The sequence below is a fragment of the Nycticebus coucang genome, chromosome 5 (genome assembly GCF_027406575.1).
Source record: "Nycticebus coucang isolate mNycCou1 chromosome 5, mNycCou1.pri, whole genome shotgun sequence".
In the NCBI taxonomy this organism is placed as follows: Eukaryota; Metazoa; Chordata; class Mammalia; order Primates; family Lorisidae; genus Nycticebus; species Nycticebus coucang.
The window spans coordinates 138,820,517-138,843,943 of NC_069784.1; the positions used below are offsets into that span (position 1 = coordinate 138,820,517).

General features: G+C 40.2%; 1 protein-coding gene across 2 annotated transcripts in view; it reads right to left on the reverse strand.

The window, feature by feature from the left end:
• Nucleotides 1-23,427, reverse strand: part of PDE10A (phosphodiesterase 10A) — a 233,315-nt gene that overhangs the window by 48,296 nt on the left and 161,592 nt on the right. For both annotated transcript variants that reach the window (XM_053592323.1, XM_053592324.1), the window contains exons 11-18: nt 21,259-21,401; nt 18,994-19,086; nt 16,039-16,225; nt 14,991-15,133; nt 13,861-13,944; nt 12,210-12,360; nt 8,446-8,601; nt 2,350-2,522 (exon numbers count right to left, since the gene is read on the reverse strand). In XM_053592323.1, coding sequence (XP_053448298.1) covers nt 2,350-2,522; nt 8,446-8,601; nt 12,210-12,360; nt 13,861-13,944; nt 14,991-15,133; nt 16,039-16,225; nt 18,994-19,086; nt 21,259-21,401 — 1,130 coding nt within the window. The remainder of the gene's footprint in view (nt 1-2,349; nt 2,523-8,445; nt 8,602-12,209; nt 12,361-13,860; nt 13,945-14,990; nt 15,134-16,038; nt 16,226-18,993; nt 19,087-21,258; nt 21,402-23,427) is intronic.

Consider the following 23,427-nt stretch of genomic DNA (forward strand, 5'->3'; position numbering starts at 1 on the left):
GATTGAGAACAATGTTGAAAGAAGTTCTATGTGAATGAAATGCTTTCAAACAGCATCCACAGTTACAGAAGAATCTTTGATGAAATGAAGAGTCAACTGACGGGCAAATTTGCTTTAAGAGATTGCTACGTGCACCTTGACTTTCAGCAACCACACCCTGATCAGCCAGAAGGCATCAACGATGAGGCAAGAACCTCCAGTAGCAAAAAAGTTATAACTTGCTGAAAGATCAAACCATCTTTAGCATTTCTACCAATAAAGCATTTTTCAAGATGTATTTTTAGATGTTATTGTACCATTATGATAATATCTAAATTATACTATTGCATACCCAATAGACGATAGTATAGCAGAAATACAGCTTTTATATACACTGGGAAACCAAAACATGTGTTAGACTCACCTTCCTGTGGTTTGATCTCCGAGGTATGCCCTGACACACTGTGTGTACACACACACACACACACATACACACACACACACACTCCTTTGAAAACACATGGGAATGTGTATAAGAAGACATTACATGAAATAGATGCCACTGAAGTTCAGAAAAACATAGTTTGTGCTTTTTTACACATCTGTGTTCTTTGAATTGTTCAATGTGCGTTACCTTTAAAATTACGTGTCCAAAAAACATTTAAACATGTCTAAGTATACCGTGTACACCACTAACACATATGTCTGCATTAAACACCAGACCTGATGTTATTTGCAAGTAGATGTTTAAATGTTCTATTTTATAATAGCAATTATTGTAATCATTTTGCTAAAAAGACATATTCAAGAAACTTGATACTAATTACATGATTCCTTTTATAACCTAATGAAAAGGAAGCACATGAGTTTCAAGATGTCAAAGGGTCCTCCATGATGGGCCTATTTCCCTGACATCATAACCACATCAGGAAAGAGAGCCCTGAACACACACCTGTTCTTTACGTCTTGGAACAAGAATTACACACAAACTGTCACAGACACGAAGCTTGTACAGCACACTTCTCACTTTGGCAAGAGTCAAAGGAGATAGGCCCAAACACCCTAATGGTCCTTTACGGCCCCTTCACTGACAATACCACATTGCAATGTCCTGGAAGAGACTCTGGAAATGTGCTCAGACTGACTTATGTGAATAAAAGTTTCCTTCATATTGCTTTTCTTAATTAAGGTTCCCAAAATTGCATAAGTTTTAAGCTCTACAAGATCTGGATCTCTTTCTGTTTGAAGATAAGTTGACTCTCAAACAACTGTTGTTTAATCAAAGGCATCAATATCATCATACAAATGATATTTATTCTTGAAAAGGTCAACTTTATACGTGAGTATCTACATTCGTTTATAAAACTAATATTTTGTATTTGGGGTAACTGAATGAATTGCTTCTAAAATCTTGAAAACATAGTCTTTCTTTCAGATAGAAACATCACGGTCAGTACTTAATAAATTATAGAGGAAATAACGCAAACCACCAGATACAGCAAACCACCAACAAACAAATCCAAGTCCAGTGTCACTAGCATGGAACCAGTAATGTTCATTCGCAAGTCTAAAGAAAAGGATGACATCGGACCTGGAAACAGTAGCAGCAAGTCAAAGCAGCAAAAGCTGATGGTCCATCCTCTTAGGAATTGCCAAGGGGAGATGGCAGGTTAGCCGATGAACTCGAGTTTAATACACAGATAGGTGGCCAGGTGCATTACGAACATACCTGACATAGTTCTGAACCCACTAGGAAAGATACTCTTCCTTGGGGAAAAACGTGTCTAATTAATCTGATGCCACTAGAACATTTAATTAATCTAATCCTCCTTGTTCTAATTTCATGTTCTTGAAACAAACTTTTGATTGCTACTTGGCTTCCTACATGATTCTGACCTCATGAAGTGCCAATATTCTGACCTTTGTGACTGTGATATATATTTATAGATCAGTAAAATGGAAGGCCATCAATCACATTACCTTGGCTAATGGGATTTGAATTCTGAAAAAGGAATCCATTTTTATTTGCTAATGACTGAACTCTGGACTATAATAAATTTAAGAAGGAACCTGTCAGGATCTTGGGAGAATGAACTGCCAGTCTTTCCCTTTAAAAGTGCCAACTGTTGCATGATCATTTAAATTTAAATTTGTATTTTAATTATCCTCACACTATATCAATCATCAATTTTGTCAAACAATGAAATGTCTAAAAAGTAAATAGAAATGAAATGCACATAAAACAAAAAGCAATTTTTACATTTCTTTTTTCAATTATAAAGTTACGCCAAATTACATTTCTTTTCTTAAATATCAATTTACTCCAGATAACACGTTCTGGGCTTCTCAGCTTTTTAAAGTTGTTGTTACCTATGCGACTGATTATTAAGGTTTAGCAGCCCGGACTGGTACATCTCCTCCAGCTGCTTCCTGTTTCCGAAGTACAGCGCCAGGTCTGTGGCGATGATGGCTTTGCGGATGATCTCGAGCACCTGTTCGTACTCACTGGAGCTCAGGGTGGAGAAGATGTTGTGTCCCTCCAACTACGGAGAAAACACAGATATAAACCGCCAATAACAAACACAAGAGCCGATCTCTCAACATTTTCAATTATTTGAAACAATTTAGTCAGGCAAAACCATTTGGCACAGTAATGATAGGCTTCAGAGGAACAAAAGAATAGTTTGAAATGATAGTGATGAAAATGGCATTTCGGAGTCTTCTTAAGCTACAACAGTGAAGTCACCAGTTAAACTATTTCAGCAGTGAAGTCATTTGCTGCCATAAAACTCCAGTGATTTAGACAGACCTAGTTCTTGGATAATTCTCATAGTTAAAGGAGTGGAAAATGGAAAATACTTAAGTTAAAGACAGTCCTCTTTAACTAATTTAAAAATTTAGTAATTTTCATATTATACTGAATTTAATGGGCTTAAAAAGGCATCTATATCCTTGTCCGTTTCAGGTGGTGTCTTATCACAGCAAAGGCTGATGAACAATAATCTACTTTTCTGTAAACTAGAAGAAAATGTCCCACAGCCTGAACATGTTTATTCAAACAGATCAAAAACTTCCATTACAGGGAGATCTTCTCCTTCAGTCTCAAGGGAGATGAGAAATAGCAAGTTACCACTATAAATAAGACCCCAAAACGGAGAATTTAGATACTTTTATCTAAGAATTATTCTTTTATATATGAATCTTTAAAAAACTTTTTACAATAATTTATTCCTCTGAGAATTTTAAGTTTATATTTGTAACTGAGATAAAGCTTTTGTTGAAACTAAAAAGGTTGAGATAATAAGATCTATTTAATTTGTGGGTTCAATTTTATTTATTTATTTATTTTTGAGACAGACTCTTGCTCTGTCACCCAGCCTAGAGCAGTGGAGTCATCACAGCTCACTGCAACCTCAATCTCTTGGGCTCAAGGAATTCTTGTCCTGAGTGGCTGCATCTACAGACATGAACCAACAGCATGGCTAATTATTTCTATTTTTTTGTAGAAACAGTGTCTTTCTTTTGTTCAGGCTGCTCTTGAACTCCTGGCCTCAAGCATTCCTCCCGTCTCAACCTCCTAGAGTGCTCTGTTTCCTTAGAAACATTTAATAATAGTATTACTAATACTAGGATCACAGGCTATCTTTCCTTAGAAAGTTTTAATAATAGTATTACTAATCATGAATAATTCCAGAGAAGCTCTATGCTCCTTAGCTCTATAAAGGAGCTTCTTACAGTGGGGCCTGGAAGCTCACATTTCTACATTTGTTTGCTGGCATACAGGCCAAGATCCCCAGCAGTGCTGCACCAACTGAGTTGTGAATCACTGTCATGGAAGCCACAGGTATGGGCTGAACCATCAGGTGCTTTGGAATGAAAAAAGTAATCGCATCAGCATTCATGACAACAAGGCCACTAAAAGACGCATACGCATAATACTTATTTTGAAATTTATTCACCTAGTATGTGGCATCAACTCACACACTAGGAAGCATTTTAGTATTATAATTAAGGATACAGATTTTGGAGTTAAAATTAAGAAAATGTTCTTTACAATGAGTATTTCTAATTAGTCTGCTATTTAAAACTTTGACTTTTGCCTACTTAACATGGGGCATTCCCAGAAGGCAGGAGATAGACAAAGGACACGTCAGAGTTCACAATAATCACTAATACTATAGCAGGAGGAGAAACAATAATTTAAGATTCCAGCCAGAATGGTTCTATCACAACTGCTGATGGTAAGTTAGTAACTTTCCCGCAAGGAAACAAAGGATGCCTGCCTCCTTGGGAGTTCCTACTCACAGCAGGGCTCCCCTTCCTCGAGGCCTTCTCCTTGCCTCCTTGGCCCTAAACGAACCAAGGCTTCCGTTTCTGGTCTCGGAGCGCTGCGCACCCCATCTGCCTACACGGCATCACCTCCGACCCACGCTCTGCCTTCGCACGCCAGTGCTGCGGGGGACTGCGGCTGCAGAGGTGAGTAGGGGAGCTGACTTTCTTCATTGCTTATGAGTCACAGGAGGTGGAAAGCGAAGCTCACAAAACTTTCAATGTGATTTAACAACAACAAAAACACCAAAACCCTAGGATGACACAAATATGCCTGGGGCACACACGGCGGGGTGAAGGGCACTGCTATGAAATAATTCTCCTGGGCAGCCACGCCCGGCTGAGCCTGAACACAAGCAGCAGCTGGGACAGGAAGGGGGTGAACTGAAACACCACAGCAGGCGCTGTAGTCTTGAAACAGCCAGAGGCCCTTCCTAAAAAATTGTATATATCAATTGAGAAACCAAACAATTCTCCCTGAGACCGTGGACAGCCCTGAGGCTTGTCAGCAGAGCACAGCACGCTCAGGCATGTGTGTGGAGGATGGTTAGAGAGACACATGCCGTAGAACAGCGATGGGTGATCAGAAAGGCAGTAAAACAATCAAAAGAGAGAAAAGGCTGAGACGGGACACCCCGCAGGGAAGGCGCAGGCCACTGAGGGGCTGTCGTGGTCCGAGGCCAGCATACCACATACTATGTCACTCCAAGTGGGGACATCCTCTCGGCCAAATGCCTGCAAGGGCCTCTGTGAGGTGATAGGCCCCAGTCACCAGGAAAACAGTCCTGATGCCCAACTTTAAGTGACAAGAGGCTTCTCAGCAGGGGAGAAGGCAGCTTTATCCCTTCTGCGGATGCTCTGATAGTCCTGATTACTTTATTCATGACTCAACCTCTTCCCATTGCCCGCTCAGCGAGGGACTGCCACGGCCTCCTTCTCAGTGTGACCAAATACGCATCACCTGCCTCTCTGTGCCTGCTGGACTACCGGGTACCTTTCAGACCACTTCATGGTTCTCTCTGCTGTGGCCGTCACTGTGTTGGCCAGTAGCTCTGCTCTGATTGCCCAGATGACCGAGTGGTAACAAGGCAGCCACAGCGAAAGCTGCGCTGGGGACGAGGAGACATGACGTGCAGCCACACGCACACACAGCTGCAAGAACCCTGACTGGGAACCACTTCCAAAGGTTCCACACTGAATTGTTGTATTTTATCTGGCTTTACTACCAGAGGTTGAATAGTTCCAGACCCACGATCACCTGGGTAGCAACGGAGGTGAAGATCACCTGCCTGCTGAGACCAAGAAGGCAGCAGGAACATCTCTGTGGGTAAACAGAGGCAGTGGCAGTATTCATGCCAGAGAACAGACAGTATTCTGTCCCACTTTTATGACTCTGGAAATTGGAATTTTTATTGTTACTCCAGGAAATCACCATTATCAGTCAAGTTTGGAGATGTCTTTGGACAAAACATAAAATGGGCAGGACTTGGTGACTGCATGAGGGGAAGAGGAAATAAGGATAAAGAAGGCAGAAATGCTACCCTAACCTGTGTCCCTGGTGTCCCTGGGTGAATGAGGTTGCTGCCATGGGAATACAAAAAGAGAAAGTGTCTAAGGAAAAATCATAGGCAAAAGATAGGCGTCTGTGAGTGCTGAGCTCAGGGCTAGAGATGGAAGTCTTACGGAGAGCCAGGATAAAGCCGCACAGGCCTAAGGGCCCTTGGCGACTGGCTTAGAGCTACGAGGGCAACATATGGGGCAGTGAGAACCACCACCGCACAGCAGAACTCCAGGGACACAGCCCTCCCTCGGCCTCGCCTGTGTGCGCTTCAGAAGGGTAGGGATGTGTGTTTGCTATATTCATAACCTCAATGCCTAAAATAGGTGTTGGACGTACAAAGTGCTCAATAAATACACTTGTTATTGAATTGAACTTCAAGGTACAATTAGATAGATTTGAGGAAAACACTCAGAGAAGTATCCTCAGCACAAATGCAAAATCAGCCAAAAGTACAAAAATTTTCAGAAAAGGAAGGAACCCTTTCCTGAATGCTGCTGCCTATGTAACTGGCACTTATGACCCCAGCACATTTCTCACATGAGGAGATTTCTGGTCGACCCAATGTAGCAGTTGGTTTCTAAACCTGTTGGTGCTTTTCATCTGAGTTTGGTGCAATGCCCGGTCCCTCCTCCCAGTTTCTTGTTCTTGTAACGTGTGCAGCATCTTCCCAAAAAGAACAAATTTTTCCTGGTTCACCAATGACCGAAATTTCATCCCTAATATTTGGAATCTAACTATTCCCCAACTGGCCTTCATTTATTGCCGTAAGTTCCTGGTACTACACTCTGATCATTTTAGGACCACCACAGTATGTAATCTGCAAGGCCCGCATCCCTGAGGGTTTGCCAGAACCGAGCCAGACCACATGGACCTCCGCCATGATGGCAGCAACTGAGACAAAGCTCTCTAGAGCTCAGGGAGGTCTGGCTCCTCGCCACGCCCTCTAGCTCTGTGTAACTGCTGTGTCACATGGCTTATGCTTTATTCTACCGAGTGGCAATATGCTTTGTAATTATGGCCTACTTGAAAACTGTTTTATTCTATTTTATTTAAAATAGGTTTTCTAAAGAAACTTTATAAAAGCCATTTAAATTCCTTTGTAAGTAAATTGCTGAAAACGTCACAGTCAAATGAAACAATTCATTTAGGGCCCAAGATGCTCATTCAGTAAATCCTCTTTCTAAACAAAGGCAACAGGATGTCATCTACAGCTTTTCTTCTTCTTCTTACACCAATAAAGAGCCTCAAATGAAGAGTGAGGTCAGAGTGGATATAAAATGTCATCAAGTTCTAGAGCTGTGATTCTCAACCTTCCTAATGCCGTGGCCCTTTAATACAGTTCCTGTGGGTCGCGACCCACATGTTGAGAACCGCTGTTCTAGAGTGTTCATCTATTTACAAAACATCGTGCTTTAGTACACACACTTGCACATATCTTACATCCTGTTTAAATGTCTATGTATGTTGGTACATAGAAGCATAGAAACCTCAACATATGCTATTTAAAAACAGAAAGGAGTGGTGTCAGGGCACATGGTGGCAGGGTGAGCCTCCCCCACTGTCAGGACAGGACTGGCCCATGGGGCAGTGGGAGCACCCAGAGGGTTGAAGATGACGCACGGGTGGCAGTTCTGGCTCGCACCCAGCAGGTGGTCAGGGCAGCACCCACAGTTGAGGGAACCATTCACCATTCACCTTCTTAGGCCTGAGGAAACCAGAGTTGGGCAAGTAAGTACAACCAACCACGGGAGCAGTGAGGCCAAACGAGGGGACACTCAGAGAAGCCTTTGGGCAGCTGAGAGGGGAAAGAACACCCTGGTGTTTAGAGAAGGCCCTAGGCTGATCAGAGAAAGAAAACCTGCACGGTGGGGAAGACTTTCTGTTTTTGTGACTTGCCTACAGCCAGTCGTGGGACGGGTCTCTGCGAGGGCCTCCCTGGGGGGCTGTGAACATTCGAAGCAGTTCCCTTAGATGCTCCCAATGAGAGAAAAACATAGGGCCCACTATTTTCAAGCCAAACACAGATCATATTTTTAAAAATTGTCTGTGATAGGAAACCATCATGACGTGATAACTACCGGCCGGTCAGTCTGAGGGAAAAGACCTAAGAAAGAAGAAGCAAGCATGTCTTACGTGGAAATGAGACACGTGGTCATTCTAGATCAACCATCAAAAACATGTTAAAAGCAATAAAGGGAAAAATAAAACACAAAAAAAAAAAGAAAAGGGATTTTCCTGACATTTAAGATAGACTGTTTATACCTTCTGAGTCAAGAATATGACAATCCATATCATTGATTTAAAAACTACATAAAATAAATTTTGCTTAGGGCATATGTACTTATTGACATAACAACTAAAAAAGAAATGTTCTTGCAAAATCCATATATTCAAAGCTTTGAATGGGATTCTTAATCCACAAAACATCATCATTTAATTTTGAGTGTAATTCTAAAGTTCTACAATAAAATATGGCTGTCTTAAAGGAAGTCATAAGAATATTCCTTTTCACCTGTAAGGAACTGCTATCTCTAAGACCCCTCCTAGGAGAGCAGGGGGAGGTCTGACCGTCTCACCTGCAGGATGGACACAGTCTGGGAGAAGTGGTGCTGCTCCATGGTGGAGGTGGAGTAGAGGGCTGCCAGAGGGTGGTCGAACTTCTGCAGGTAGCTATTACTGAAGCCCCTGTGGTCCAGGTCATGACACAGACATGCAATCAGCAGTCCTTTGCGCTTAAAAAAGTAACATAAAACAGAGATGTTCAAAACCAAGAAGGGGGACAGGAGGGGACTTGGAGCTTACATTTGTGTCACAGTTAATTTCTGCCATTAACACAACAAACACCTGTAGGAATCTCCAAAGTTTCTGATAATGTAGCTTCTTTCTAACCTCTGTGTTTTTCTACTTAGGAAACTGACAAATTATTCTTGAGTTTCCGTGTTCAACTCTAGCAAAAGCTGTAGGAGGTATCAAATTCAAAGTATAAGCAAATGTTAAAAAAAATTACGGGTAAAGTAAATCTGCACAACGAAAGGTCATTTTCAACCCTCATTCATTAAAAAGAATCTATTCAATTTAAATTCTAATAAGGCTACTGCTGTTATGAGCAATGAACGTAATGAGTAAATCATATCGTGTGTAAAATGGCACATTTAGAGACATAAAGAGAAAGGAGAGTTAGAGAGAGGAGGCCACGGAAGGCTGCTGGACACAGAGGTGAGAGAGGAGGCCATGGAAGGCTGCTGGACACAGAGGTGAGAGAGGCATGTGCCTGGGAAGGAAGGTGGGCAGAGGACAGGACAGTGCATCCTGACAGTGACCCCAGAGTCAGAGGGCCAGGAAGGAGTCAGCAGCAGGTGGGTGGCTGGAGACCGTCAGGCCAGATATTTTTAGTCACTGAGAACACTGCTCCGTGGCCTGGGGTATAACATTGCCATTATCTAACTTATATTGTCAAAAGATCGTTCTGGCCACCTACTGACAATACACTAGAAGGATAAAAGAGACCAGTGAGCAGGCTTTTGTAGGAACTGAGGCAAAATATGCTAAAAGCTTAGACCAGGTAACTACAACAGAAGCTGAGAAGCTGTGAGCACAGTCTGAAGCAGGCAGAAGCCAGAGTATCTCCTGACTGCCGAGAACAGATGGGAAGGAACAGAGGGGTCAAGTGCATTCTAAGGGTCTGGCCTTAGCCATCGTGACGACTGCCATCAGCTCACGTGGGACAGCTGCAGGGGAGATGTCAGGCCAACGTAGACTTGCCAAGGCAGTATTTTGAGTTGACATTTGGCTATTTACATCTACAGTTCTGGGGACAGGGCTGAGAGGGAGAATTAAAACTGTCATCTACACGTGGCGTTTAAAGCCATAGGACTGGCTGCGCTCAGCAAAGTGGTGCTTTGAGAACAGAGAAGGGTCAGTCTCTGAGCCCTCAAGTATCTGACTCTGGGACGTCTGAGGAAAGAGAAGGATCAGCAACAAAAACTCCGAAACAAAACAAGGGAGGAGCAGCCAGTTCAGCCACGGGACAGACAAGCGTGCCGGGCATCCTAGGGGCAAGGGGACACGCCGAAGGCGGCCTCGAGAGCTGACGCTTACTTCTCACAAGCTTTGGGCCGCCAGGGACCTCGACCAGAGCATCTGGGGGACATTAAAGTCAGAAGCCTGAAGAGAGTTGTTTCCAGAAAGAACGTGAGGGGTGGATTTTCACAGCCAAGACAGCAACTCTTACTAGGGTTTGCTCGGAAGAAGAGCTCAGAACTAGGGGTGCAGCTGAGGGGAGAGGCACGTGGAGAAAGCGCTTCAGACGGACGTAGTGAGAGCATGCTCAGGTGCATGGGGGCCTGGTCTGTGACGAAAGGGTGAGGACAGGTGACAGCATGATGATGGGGGGAGGGGTTCTTGAAGCCGTGGGGCGTGACGGAGATGCCCAGAGGAGAAGAGTGTGGAGACTGCATTTAAGGGAAGCACAGGAGGCAGGGACCGCAGAGGGCAAGTGCAGACACGCAGGGGTGTGGCCCTGGCGCTCCGCAGAGGTTCTTCAAGTGAGTTTCCATCTACACGCACTGCTCCTTTCCACTGGTAACGCAGAACGGGTTTCTCCTGCAGCCTGACAAGGGAAGCGCCCTGTCACAGGCACACCTGCACTGATGGTGGGGAATGTGCCAGCCACAGGTGCATCACGTGTGTGGCATTCTTCATGTGACAGAGTTAGTTACCATTTAGCATCATTTTATGTGGGGGTCGTTCCCATACTTTAGCTGCTCTGTCAACAGGACGTATCTGGTAAGCAATGTCAAGGTTTTAAAATTTTGTGCCATGGATTATCTTCATCTTTCCAATTATTCAACTCACTTTGTATTGACATTAACTTTCAATAGTTTTTTTTAAAGTGTTTCAGAATCGTACATCTGAAAAGATATAATTACCCTTGTTAAAAATTTCTCTTTAATGAGGCAAGTGATGATTTATAATAGTTCTTAGTAAACTTAGATGTTAAATATCCTCTTTATAAAATGTATTTTAAATATTTACATATGTTATTTGGGGATGATTTTTTGCCAAAAAGACCTAAGTTTGGGAGAAAATGTTATGCTATAAATCCAGAAATGAATTGGAAACTTAAATTGGATTAATATGTATTAACAAAGACTTTCCCATTTATCTTTAAAATTTGTAGTTTTTGAATATAAATTCTAATACTATTTGAAAGTATGATTTCTAGACAGGCTAACCAATGTTTAAAAAAAACAATGAAATTTCTTTCTTAAAAGGAATGAGTGGAGAAAATGCTTAAAGTCTCAAAAACATGGGGTACAATGGAATAGAAAATTGTTTAGACAAATGTATGAAAAAAAGAACAGATTTCATCTGGATTTGGGGGGGTGATGAATAGTAAATTCTTTATTAGGTTAAATTCCACTTCAACTAAACATTATTTTTAAAAAAAAAATACAGGAAAGGTTTTGACTCTTTCTTTAATTTTTTTTCTGGAAAGCACCTTCCAAGTTTTCTGCTCAGATTGTGAATTTGGCCTGATAGGATGGAAAATGAGTTAGACGGACCATCAGGAGTTCTGGTTTAAAAATGTGACTTTGAGAGAAGTGCAATGTACATCTCACAGAGACCACAGCCCTTCTCAGCAGCCAGAAGTCACCTGAAGGATGATACCAGTTGCTGTGGAACTTCCTCGAGGCTGTCAGTGGACACCACTGGGACCAACATGGTCAGAGGAGCGGACCTCCAGGTCAGGACTGTCCAGATGCTCATTCAGCATCGTCTGGGGCCAAAGAGTTCCCTGGTGCTAAGTACCCGGTGGGCTTTTGAGTGAGGGATTCTGCTGTGGTGGGGAATGGACAAGGCAGTCTCCAAATCTTCTGAGATTCTGAGTCTCCCACTCAGGAATCAACTAAACACCTCAACCTCCCATCTCCTTATGCCGAAGGAGGTCAAAATCATCTATATCATAACTGGATTTAATGCTGTGGGTTCTCAAATTGGCAAGACACAGCTATGTGACCCAGGGCATAAGGGCAGTGGAAGGTTCACTTTGTATGTATCTATTCAGAATACTGAAGCTTTAATTGGGAAGAAAGGTTAAAATTAGTATTTCCAGGAGGAATATTCTGGTGAAATTGAAATTTCTGTATCTATAGTTCTTACACAAAAGAAGATGCTAAGTGCTTGCTAATAGGAATCTAAAAAAAAATCCCTCTATTGATTTACTGACCCAAATTTTGTCCTAGAATAACATGTGATAAGCCACGTCATCAATGTGCTCCAGAAAGACTATTAAAGCAGCGGAGGCTGCATGAAGCAGGTGAGCCGCGTCCGCACCCACCTCCAGGTCTGAGAACAGCTCGTGGGTGCTCTGCAGGATGGCGTACATGCAGTGTGCCACCGTGACCGCGTGCTTCCAGTTGTGGTACGGGACTCGGCGGTAGTTCTTCTTCACAGACATAATAAAGCGACACAACTTCTCAAGCTCAAAGCTGTGTGGGAAGAAAACTGTTACGACCCAACCCAGTAGAGATTCGCTGCCCTGAAGGTTTTAGGCACACGTGCGTCTGCGCCCTCACTTACAACTGTGAAGAGCTCCACACTGATGAAATCCGTGCACACTGGAAACTCCCCCTTTCCCTTCCCTATTTCTAGCCAGAAAGGTGCAAGGGAATGGAGACTCTTCTATAGGTTTTGTACTGTTAACTGTCTCACCAGAAATAAAATACCAGAACTAACACAGTCGCCCATCCTGGACCTCCAGGACTGCCCACAGATTTACAGACATTCCTTATACCCCACAGTAGCATCCTACTCAAGGGTATTTTCAGATAGTATTTTCCCAAAAGCGTATTTAGATTTATAAACTGCAAATAGGTATATCATGAGACTATTCTGCAAGAGTGAATATTCTTTCAAAGTTAATCCAAGGTATTCTGGTACACTCTAATAACTAAGTGGCAAATGACCATCTCCAAATGCACAGTAGAGGAAATCATATGATGTGTATATGCCTATAGATTCTGTCATTGTATGTCATTTTTATATATTTTTATATTAGCATGTATTTATACCTAAGTCCATACCAACTCTCAAAATAGATTTAAGGTAGCTTAAAACAAAAGTGTATCCATATAAAGCAGGGATCTCTGAAATAGCAAGGAGATGGAGAAATCATAAAAACTTTCAAAAATATGTAACCTGTGTTCTCCTCCACTGAAAATTTTCAAATGTCCTTGAAAGATAAAGTATGGCATTTGAAGAATTCCCAGTAGTCAAACTCACAAATTATTTCTAAAAATTAACTGCAGTTATCCTGTGTGCATCCTTTCAAAATGGCAACTTATAAAAAGGCACAGAATTCAAGAATGACCATGTAGTTATACAGAAACCAAGAGGCTCTACAAGGCATTTCATGCCTAAATGAGTGAAGCAGAGCAAAGCAAAATATTTCCTTGCATTTTAAGTTTAGTGTTTAAGCCATAAAAAAATCAAATGTAAAGTCATGAAAAGCCTCTGGAACAGGCCACAGTGGGTGGGCAAGATGCAGATGGGAATAGCGCCAGTGTCATCACTCAGGCACCAGCAAAGCTCCACAGCTGGACGTAGGACACTTACTTTACACCTATTCTAAGAGATACATAACTTAAGTTGACAGTTGACACTGAATTTACAGCAGTAGTCTACGTAAGTCTTAAGTACGCCTTTCTGCTCAGCAGTGACCTCTGGCTCACTCAGATACACAGCTGAGAACTGTTTCAACCAGGCCACAGTCACGTTGTCTGAGAACCCGGCAGCTCCACTGGGAATCCCAACAGGCTGCAGATTTGTCCAACCATCTCAGCCATTTTTATTTGAATAATTAGACAAAAAGTTTAGATAGCACATTTAAAAATAATTATAAACATAGAAGGCAGTGGGCAGGTAGACAGGAGGATGAAGAAGTCATACGACTCAGTGTTTGAAAAAGGCATTTTTTTAGTCATTCATACCAGGATGTCCCACAGGACCGATGAACCATATAGACGAAAATTCCAGGCCACATGTTTTCAAAAGGACCGATGTCAAAGTGGAATCTGAAATTTAAAAAGGGCAGTTTATCACTAAATGTAACTACATAAATATAACTAAAGAAAATCATTAAAATTTTTGCCATCAAGAAACTAAAAAGACACTTGGGACTAAGCCGCCACTTTTCCTGCCTTCTCAGTCATGACTCTCTTGTACTGAATAATTTTTAAGAAGAAATCCCACACATTCCCTTGGGAATTTAGTCTAATAATTAAATAATTGATTAATTTTCTATTAAACAACCTCTAAAAACAGGATGCTGCATTTTTTACTGGAACAACAGAAAAGTATAAAAGATACACTATACAGATATTGTACAACTCACAGATAAAGGGGAAAAATCCTGATCAGAAGTATTTTTTAAGAGTTGAAATCATTCTATCACCTATTTAGACTGAGATAAAAATTTCATTAACATACACACCAAAAGTTATGACCTATTTTTCATGTGTTAATTTAGTTATTAACAGTCAAATAGAACAAACTCTGTGGTAAAGTAGGCACTATATTTTTAACTGTGAGTCAAATATCAGCTCAGGGTCACTTCTGAAGATTTCCTATGTAGTTAAATGGTATTGGCTTACAATTAAAATGGGCATACAGATCACCACAGATCCTCACTGGTCACTTAAATACATTAACACAGGACTAGAAAACAAAGTATGAAAGTTGAACTAATTATTACTGAATTCTTGAATTTAATTTGGAAATTAAAATTTGTATGGAAATGGAACCTTTAGATATATAAATGTCATTTTGAATATTAAATACGACATGGTATAAAGACGGCAACAGACTAATTAGAAATGCTCGCATTAATGTGAACTCATTTCAAAATGAAAGTCAGAGTTTGTTTTTTAAGGTAAGGAGAGCCTGCCTTTATTTTCAAGTTCTATGCTAAGATTTGGAATCACTTCTGAAGGGGAAAACAGCAATTTTGTATTTACTACGTGTACAAGAATTGGGATCCTAATTCTATAACCAGTTTCACTTTGGGTTCGATTCGATTAAAAATTTGTTCCTCAAGCAACTGGCAAAGCCATCTACTCACAGTTCAATTTCTTTGCAGAGACGTGGGGGGAGGGTGAACCGCGTGAGGCCTTGCCACTCCTCTGCAGTGCAGATGCTGTGATAGGACAGCTTTTCCATGGTTACTCGGTAAATGCACTCTGAGTGACGAATCCTATGATACATCTGGAAAGCAAATCCAAAAACAGTAACAATAATTTTAAAATGGACATAGCCGTTTTGTCATGAAAGCTCAGAATCTGTTATTAAAGAAACAGAACTATCACTGCAACTAAGATTTATTGCTCCCCATGTTTACATATGTGCTACAGATATGCACATGTGTGTTTTGAAGATACCAGTTTATGAAAAAATGATCTCTGCTGAAAGGACTTTTTTAATTTCATAACAAATGCTTGTTTGTTTTTACCAGGTGTTATTTCCGGGAGGTGAGATTACTTAATCTTTGGCTTCTTTACTATTCTGTATTTCCAAATTATTGATAATAAAAATGCTGCAAGAAAATGTTCGTTTTCAGAAAATGAGTGAAGGTTAATTACTTTTTAACGATATAAGGCCAAAGTTACTTCTCAACCTCTTAAAACAAAATTACTAATTAATTACACTTCACCTGTACATAAAACTCAAGTTCCTTCAAAAGATTTCGTCGTCATCATTTTGTCACCACTGTTTAGTCTTAAAAATTAGCTGTATATTTTTTCTGTTCTTAAAAGGACTGAATTTGGGATTTTATTAGTGTTACAGAAATCAATTTAAATGTATAACCGAAGTTTGTGTTCCTCAACCATAGTGTGTAAGCCTGATGCTTGATTATTTTACCCTCACTTTAACTCCATTTTTCTTTTCAACAAATTCACACCTTGAAATAAATGCAAAATATAAGATGTTTTTTCCTTCCAAGGCATTTAAAGATATTTCCTAGAATAGGAATGTACAACTAGAAATCACTGTTCTTGCTCTGTAAACAGAACATAAATGGAAAAAAAAAAAAAAACAAGCTACTTTGTCTAAAAGATTTTTAATTAATATTTAGTAGTAGTCAAAAAAGGCATTAAAAAAATAGTACTTACGTTAGCACAGTGTAAGGCTAAAGCACAGAAGACAGCAAACATTTTGAAGTTGTTCTCGTCGGTTTTGGAGAAGGCGCTGCCGGTGACCTTGTTCACCATCTGCACCACACCAATCACGCTGCCGCGGCTCACGATGGGCATACAGAGGATGTTCCGGGTGGTGTAGCCCGTGTACAAGTCCACTTCCCTGTGGGGACACGAAGACCCACACACTCAAGGGAAATGCGGGCAGACAGAGATAAACGACACGTTCAGTGCAAACTAGCAGCTTAGTTGTGCGACTAGATAGTCTTCGGTAGCTGGAAAGGCACTGCTGGCTTCTATGTTCAGGCACAAGGTTAACAGGAAGGTGTTTTATTAAAACCTTTTCGAAAATATTCTAACCAATTTCTTCTTTGTTTGTAAGAGTTTCTGGGATAGTCCCTAGAGCAGCGGTTCTCAACCTGTGGGCCACCACCCTCAACAACTGCCATTAAAGGTTTGAGGCATTAGGAAGGTTGAGAACCACTGCCCTAGAGCCTTTAGGCTTATCAGCTGGTTTAAGTACCTAGCATTACTAAGTAAACAATGTAGATTCAGTAGAGAAATGCATTTGGTAAAAAGACATGTTCCTTTGAAGTTGGTCATATTCATGAGAGATGTGACGTGCTAAGCCAGTTTATATGAGAGTTACTACCTCAAAAACTCAGAGCAAGGTTCTGCTAACTACACCTTATGGGCCAAACCACCCAGCTCCTGTTTCATAAATAAAGTTTTGTTTTATTTGTTTATTTATTTATTTAGAAACAGAGTCTCACTCTGTCACCCGGTCAGAGTGCAATGGTGTCACCATCACTTATAACAACCTCCAACTCCTGGGAACAATCCATCCTCCTGCCTCAACCTCCCACGTAGCTGGGACTACAGGTGCCGACCACAATGCCCAGCTAAGTTTCCTATTTTTAGTAGAGATGGGGTCTCAGTCTTGCTCAGGCTGGTATGAAACTCCTGGACTCGAGCAAACTTCCTCCCAGAGTGCCAGGATTACAGGCTAAACCATCGCGCCTGGCCAACAATGAAGTTTAACGGAGCAGCACGTCACCCACTGACGGCTCATCTCAGGCTGCCGTCTCCCTGCATGGCGAAGATGAGCACTGGGGTCGGTAAAGCCAAAATACTTAACTACCTGGTTCTTAATAGAAAAGGTTTACTGACTCCAAATTTGAAGAAGTGCCTTTGAAAATACACCTGAGTTCCACAGAAACAGCAGCGTAACTGACGGTGGTTAGTTACACGGCAGACGTCAGTGCAACTAACTGACAGCTCCTCTCACGCAGCATTTACCATAATGCTCTGACATCCAGCCATGCTGTTGATGGAACGATGGTCAAGTCCTTTTCATTGCTAATGGTATCACTATTAAATGGGTGTATCATATTTTGTTTATCCATTCACCAGTTAATGGACAATATTACTTGTTGATAGACAATAGTTGGCAATTATGAATCATGCTGCTTTAAAGATGGACACATGAGACTTTGTCCACATGCTTCATTTTTCTTGAAGTAATAGCTGGAAGTTGACCTGATTAATGGGGTGTACGTAAGTTTATGTTTAACTTTTCAATAAACTGCAAACTGTTTTCCCAACAGCTGCAGCATTACACATTCCCACCCGCAAAGCAGGACAACACTGGTGTCTCCACATCCCGGCCAATCCTTGTTGATGCCAATCTTTTAAAACTATAACCGTGCTGTGCAGTGAGGTCTCACTGTAGTTTAAATTTATATTCCCCTCACACTGAACACCTTTTCTTGTGTTTAATGGTCATTTGCCTATTTTTTGTGACGTGTCTGTTAAAATCTTTTTTCAAATTGGGTTATCTTATTATGTTAGAAGAATATTTTATAAATTCTAGATATAAGTAGTTTATTGGATACCTGATTTGCAATTATTTTCTCCCTATTTGTTGCTTGCCCCTTCATTTTCTTAATGCTCTAACCCATAAATTGGAAAGATTTTTATTTAAGGATATATAAAATTTTTTTTTATATTTAGGCACTGAAATGAGAAGTTTGTTTTTTGGAAAAGTAGTATTTTCAGACACTCCTAAGTTATTAATAAAACACATTACTAGAATATAGCGATGTTTTTATATGAGTGGTATATATTTGATATTAATTGATCAAATACACGAAAAAACTTCCTATTGCTCACGTTGTTTGCCTCTTAAACCAAATGTTTAAATTAACTAAACATTGCTGTGAAAATAGCTGAACTATTACTCCCTAGCAGTCATATATCATCACTCTTGAGACTTTCAATCTTGAGAATTTCTAGAGATTTATTAAAACCAAATTACATAATTTGGTTTAAATCTTCCAAGCCATCCTAATATTCGACTTCAATAATATCTAAGAAAAGTCAACAAATTATTTAGGTCTTAAAATGTGTCATGTGAAATTCTCAGACTTTTATGAATATTACCTATAATTTTTTTAAAAGACAAAACAGGCATTATCAAACATATTTTCAAGATGGGAAACTGGGGCTTAGAGAGATTAAGTAATTTACCCTGAGTCAGTCAAGAGCTACTAAACTAAAGAGTTCCCAACTGCCATTGGGAGCTCCCCCTCCCCACTTCTCATAATGTGAAGCTGGTCACCACACGCCGTAGCCCCTGGAGCACATGATTCGTTAAGAGAATGTGCTCATGGCAAATCATGACCCTGGGAAGAAACAGAACCTCACAACTGCTCTATAAATTAAAACTCCTATTATTTTTATAACAGTTCAACGCCTATTGCTCAATATTACATTAATGGATTGGGATTCATCATTTTATAAATATCTGGATACACTGACAAATGGTAATAGAGTTAGGGGAAAACTAAGCATTCAAGAACCACCTGAGGTGGGACCCAGATCAGCAGCCTCCGTGCAGGAGAGCCGGATGGAGGGCACAAGCCTCCCTACCTGTTGAAGCGCGGGTCTGCGTAGGCATCCGGAATGTTCAGGACTTCTCCTGTTCTTGCCACTTGACCAGCAATTCCTTTCTCAATTGAAAATCTGCACATATGAAAGAGAGGGACATGCTAATTAAAAGACAGGTGCTGTAAAATAATCACAAAACATTTCATTACTACCAAATATTGAATTTAAAAACATTGTTTCATTTTAAAGGTATGTATCAATTTTGCATTTATATATTCCAAATTATCTATAAAATATGTAAAAGTGAAGCAGAAAAACATTACATAGTAACCACTTGAGATACCTGCTTTCAGAATATAATAAATTATGAGATTAAAAAACTAACAAGTATTCTCTTGTACTGACCAATAATAACTCTACTTCATCATATATTTTACTAGTGGATCCTCCAAAAGGTGTGAACTGAGGCTATGTGGGTTCAGTAAAACATCAGCTTTCCTAAAATATTAGTGGCACAATTAAAACCAGAACACAGGATTGTACCACTGTGCTTTCTCCCACATATACAACCAAACTCACAGGTTACATCTGAATCTCAAGATACCACACAGGACTGTGTGCTCTATAGAAGTAACACAATGTAAAACTTCTAGTATTTTTACATCTCTAATTTGTTAAATTTAAAACAATCAAATATAAGAAGTATTTGTTTTTGATATCTAATATCAGTATTTTTCTTTGGTAAATATATTCTCATTTATAAATATTTTCATAATTACCATATTATTATCATACATGCAATCATTTCAAAATTAATTTGAGAAAGATGTCTATAATTTAATAGTTAAAAAATAAATTTTATAATAGTACATTTTTTAACATTATAGAAAATGATAAATGAAATAAACCTCACCCTAAGGATTATCAAAAAAACAAATCAGAAGAGAATTGTCACAAGAGTAGTGAAAATACCACAAAGTGAACCAAACACTGTATGAAACTCAGGGTCATTGTCTCCTGGTTTTCTTGTGCCCTGAGGAACTTTAACACAATGAATTAGACTGCCAGGAACAAGAATTTCAGAATCCACTTCATGATTTTGGCTTGTCTTGTTCTGACAATAGTGTAAACTGTAACCTATTCAAACTCTCCCTGGTTTGTCTTACATGGTCGGTGGACGTTCATAATTAAGAAGGATGCCCTCATAAAAATGGCTGGCATCAGCCCATCATCTACAAGTTACAAACCACATTACCCTGTTTTCCTAAGGTTGTAATCATAGGATTTAAGTTATTATTTTCAAAATTAAGTCAATACCAGAAGTGTCAGGGAGAGAAATGACTTATCTAAGTGACTATATCCACTTAACAAACAATACAACACGTTAAAAAGAAAACCCAAACATCAGTATGAAATCATATGAACGTGGAATAGGGCAGGAATAAACCCTAAAAGCAGAAAACGGAAGTGTCTAGTGGCAGACGGTGGTGAGGCCCCTGACGGACCACGCTGTGAGTTTCTTTGACATCAGTTTCATCACATGACAGATAAAAAGCCATCTTTAATTAATAAGGCACGGTGCTTTACTGGACTGTTGTAATTATCAGAGAACTTTATGGAATCATGCAGAAAACTAGTTAAGACATACAAAGCAAAAGAAATGCAAATGTCTAAAAACAATTCAACTTCTGGGTGTTAAGCTTGATTCCTAAAGTTTTGCCACAGTGCTCCTTGTAGACTTCCAGATTATAGTAGGAGTAAGCCCCCAGGCCTCGTCAGCGAAAGAAACTCCAGTCTGTTCATTTAAGTGACAACACTTAAAAGAACAAATAGTGTTTTAGTTCCAAGATACAAGGAAAGCGTGCTGTAGGACTGACTCAACTAACTGGTCAGGTACAGAGTGCGTTTACGTCATCCAGGGTACCCCATCAATCTCCACTGTTTGGACTGAGAGACACACCCATCGGCTGGGAAGAGGAAGGGGCCAAATTGCTCCTAGATGTGGGGAAACCTGCAAACTCCTTTACCTACCTGGGAGCACTAGTAAGTTTTTCCAACATGATTTCCAAAAGGACCGCCTCCGGAAGACGGCATTTCCAGGAGTGACGCTAAAGCTTCCTAGGCGCGGTTTCGCTGGCACTGCAATGTCATTCCCAGAAGTACTACCTTCAGGAGGCGGGTCCTGGTGGGAATGATACCACAGTATGACAAGTATTGTCAGCACACCTGTGAATAGGCACAGGGACAGGGTAACAGGACACCTGCACTGCCGCAACCAGAGCAGAGGACATTCTAGAACACCTGTACCTTATCTCTTTGGTTTTCTTGAAGACAGGCTTCCCTTCCTTTTCCTCTCCAATATCAAAAAGGTCTGAATATAACTCCTTGTTCTTGTGGTCTACCTGGAAAAGTGCACAACGGTCGGCATTCACCAGGTTTTTTGCATATATCTGAAGACAAATGACAAAACGAGAGTAAGCCGAGGGAAAACTCACAACTTTTAAAGTAAACATTATGAAATAAATATTAATTTCAGCTCTTTTCACTCTAACAGGTAGGAATTTGCATTATAAGTAAACAAATACATAAGTACAAAATATGAAAAAATATGAAAGTCACTGTTACACACTAATTCTAACAGAGACCAGCAAGAATCCATGCTGTTGTGCTGGGTGATGAAATGCTGAAGTCCTTCCACGTCGGTTGGTGAGCAACTGTTGGCCTAGGTTCACAAGGGTGCTTCTGCCTCCCAACCCCCCTTCCAGAACCAATCAGCCCTCTCCTAGTACCCTGATCTGAACCTCTAAGGCCAGCATTCATTACAATTGGGTGGTGTCTGTGAAACAACAGTTGTAAAAACAAAAACAAAATAAAAAACCCACAGTTTTCATATTTGCATTTCATATTTGCATTAGGTGAATTTCATTGTTTGTACCACCTAACAATAATTCCTAATTATTGAGTGTTTACTATGTGCTAGATATATTTATACATCTTACATGCATTGATTTACTTAGTCCTCACAGTAACAATATTAACTTAGGGAAAAATTTTATCCCATTTTACATTGGGGAAATTGAGGTGCTGAAAGGTAACTTGTCCCACTACTACATTTCTAGTGAATGGTGGATCTAGTATTTGAACTTGCACTAGCTCTATTTGTGTCCCATGCTTTAACAACAAATATGCTGGGCGGCTCCTGTGGCTCAGTGGGTAGGGCGCCGGCCCCATACACCGAGGGTTTCGGGTTCGAACCCCCCCACTCCCCGGCCAAACTGCAACAATAAAACAGCTGGGCGTTTTGGCGGGTGCCTGTGGTCCCAGCTACTTGGGAGGCTGAGGTAGGAATTGGAAGTTGCTGTGAGCTGTGATGCCACTGCACTCTACTGAATGAATGAAGCTGTTTTAAATTTGGAAAAGAATAAAGCTTTTTCAGTTTCTTTAACAGTCCCTGCTACGTCACTTATAGGGTAAACTGACAAAGACACTATGAAAAAGGAAAACGTAAACCAATTTACCTTAACAGAAGAAAAATTATAATAAAAATAATACCAAATCCAAATTCAGCAGTAAGTAAAGAAATGCTCTGATATTCGAACATACTTCATTCAGAGCTGCTTAGCAGCCTATGACTGTAACTCACAATAGCAACAAGACAAAAGAGAGAAATCGCCTGATTATCTTCATCGTTGTTAAAAGTTCAGCCCCGTTCCTGATAAAAACTTTAGTACAATGGAATAGAATACACATACTACGTAAAATCTAACAATATTTTCTCCAAAATACATTGTGCCAAATAGTAAACTATCAGGATCATTCCACATTAAAGTTACAAAAGCAAGACAGAGATATGTTATCAAAATTATCAGCATGCAGCTTGAGGAGTGGGAGATGTGTGATGTAGACATATTTCAGGAGATAAACTTTTATCATCTGAGGATAATATTATTGCTTATGTTGAAAAATCAAGAGAATCAATTGGAAAACAATTACAGGTGTAAGAAAAGCTTCTGTTTTAAGATGAATTAACTGTAAATATTTCTTTATCTTTTCACTCTCCCCAAATATTAAGCTTTCATTTTGAAACAGCCTTTGGATACGGAAAAGGAGTTAAAAAATACCTACAAATATTTTAGTAATTTTTAAGAACTCCTATCAGAAGGTGCTCCTAAACACTGCCCACACCTAGACATACAGATATGCCTGTGCGCACACACACGTTTGTTCATACATGGAAAACAATTCTTTATATCAAGAGTGGGTTTAAAATTCAGATAAAATATGCCTTCAAATTTCTGAGGAAAACCTATTTTAAACCTAAATTTCCTTACCAAGCCCAACTAGTATTCACGCACAAAGGCAACTCGGAGATATTTCAGAAGAGAACAGTGCAACCTTCCAACTAGTTTAGAAAGGGAGATAGGCTCAAGCAAAAATAAATAGGAAAATAAATTCAGAAAGCATGGTTAGACTTGG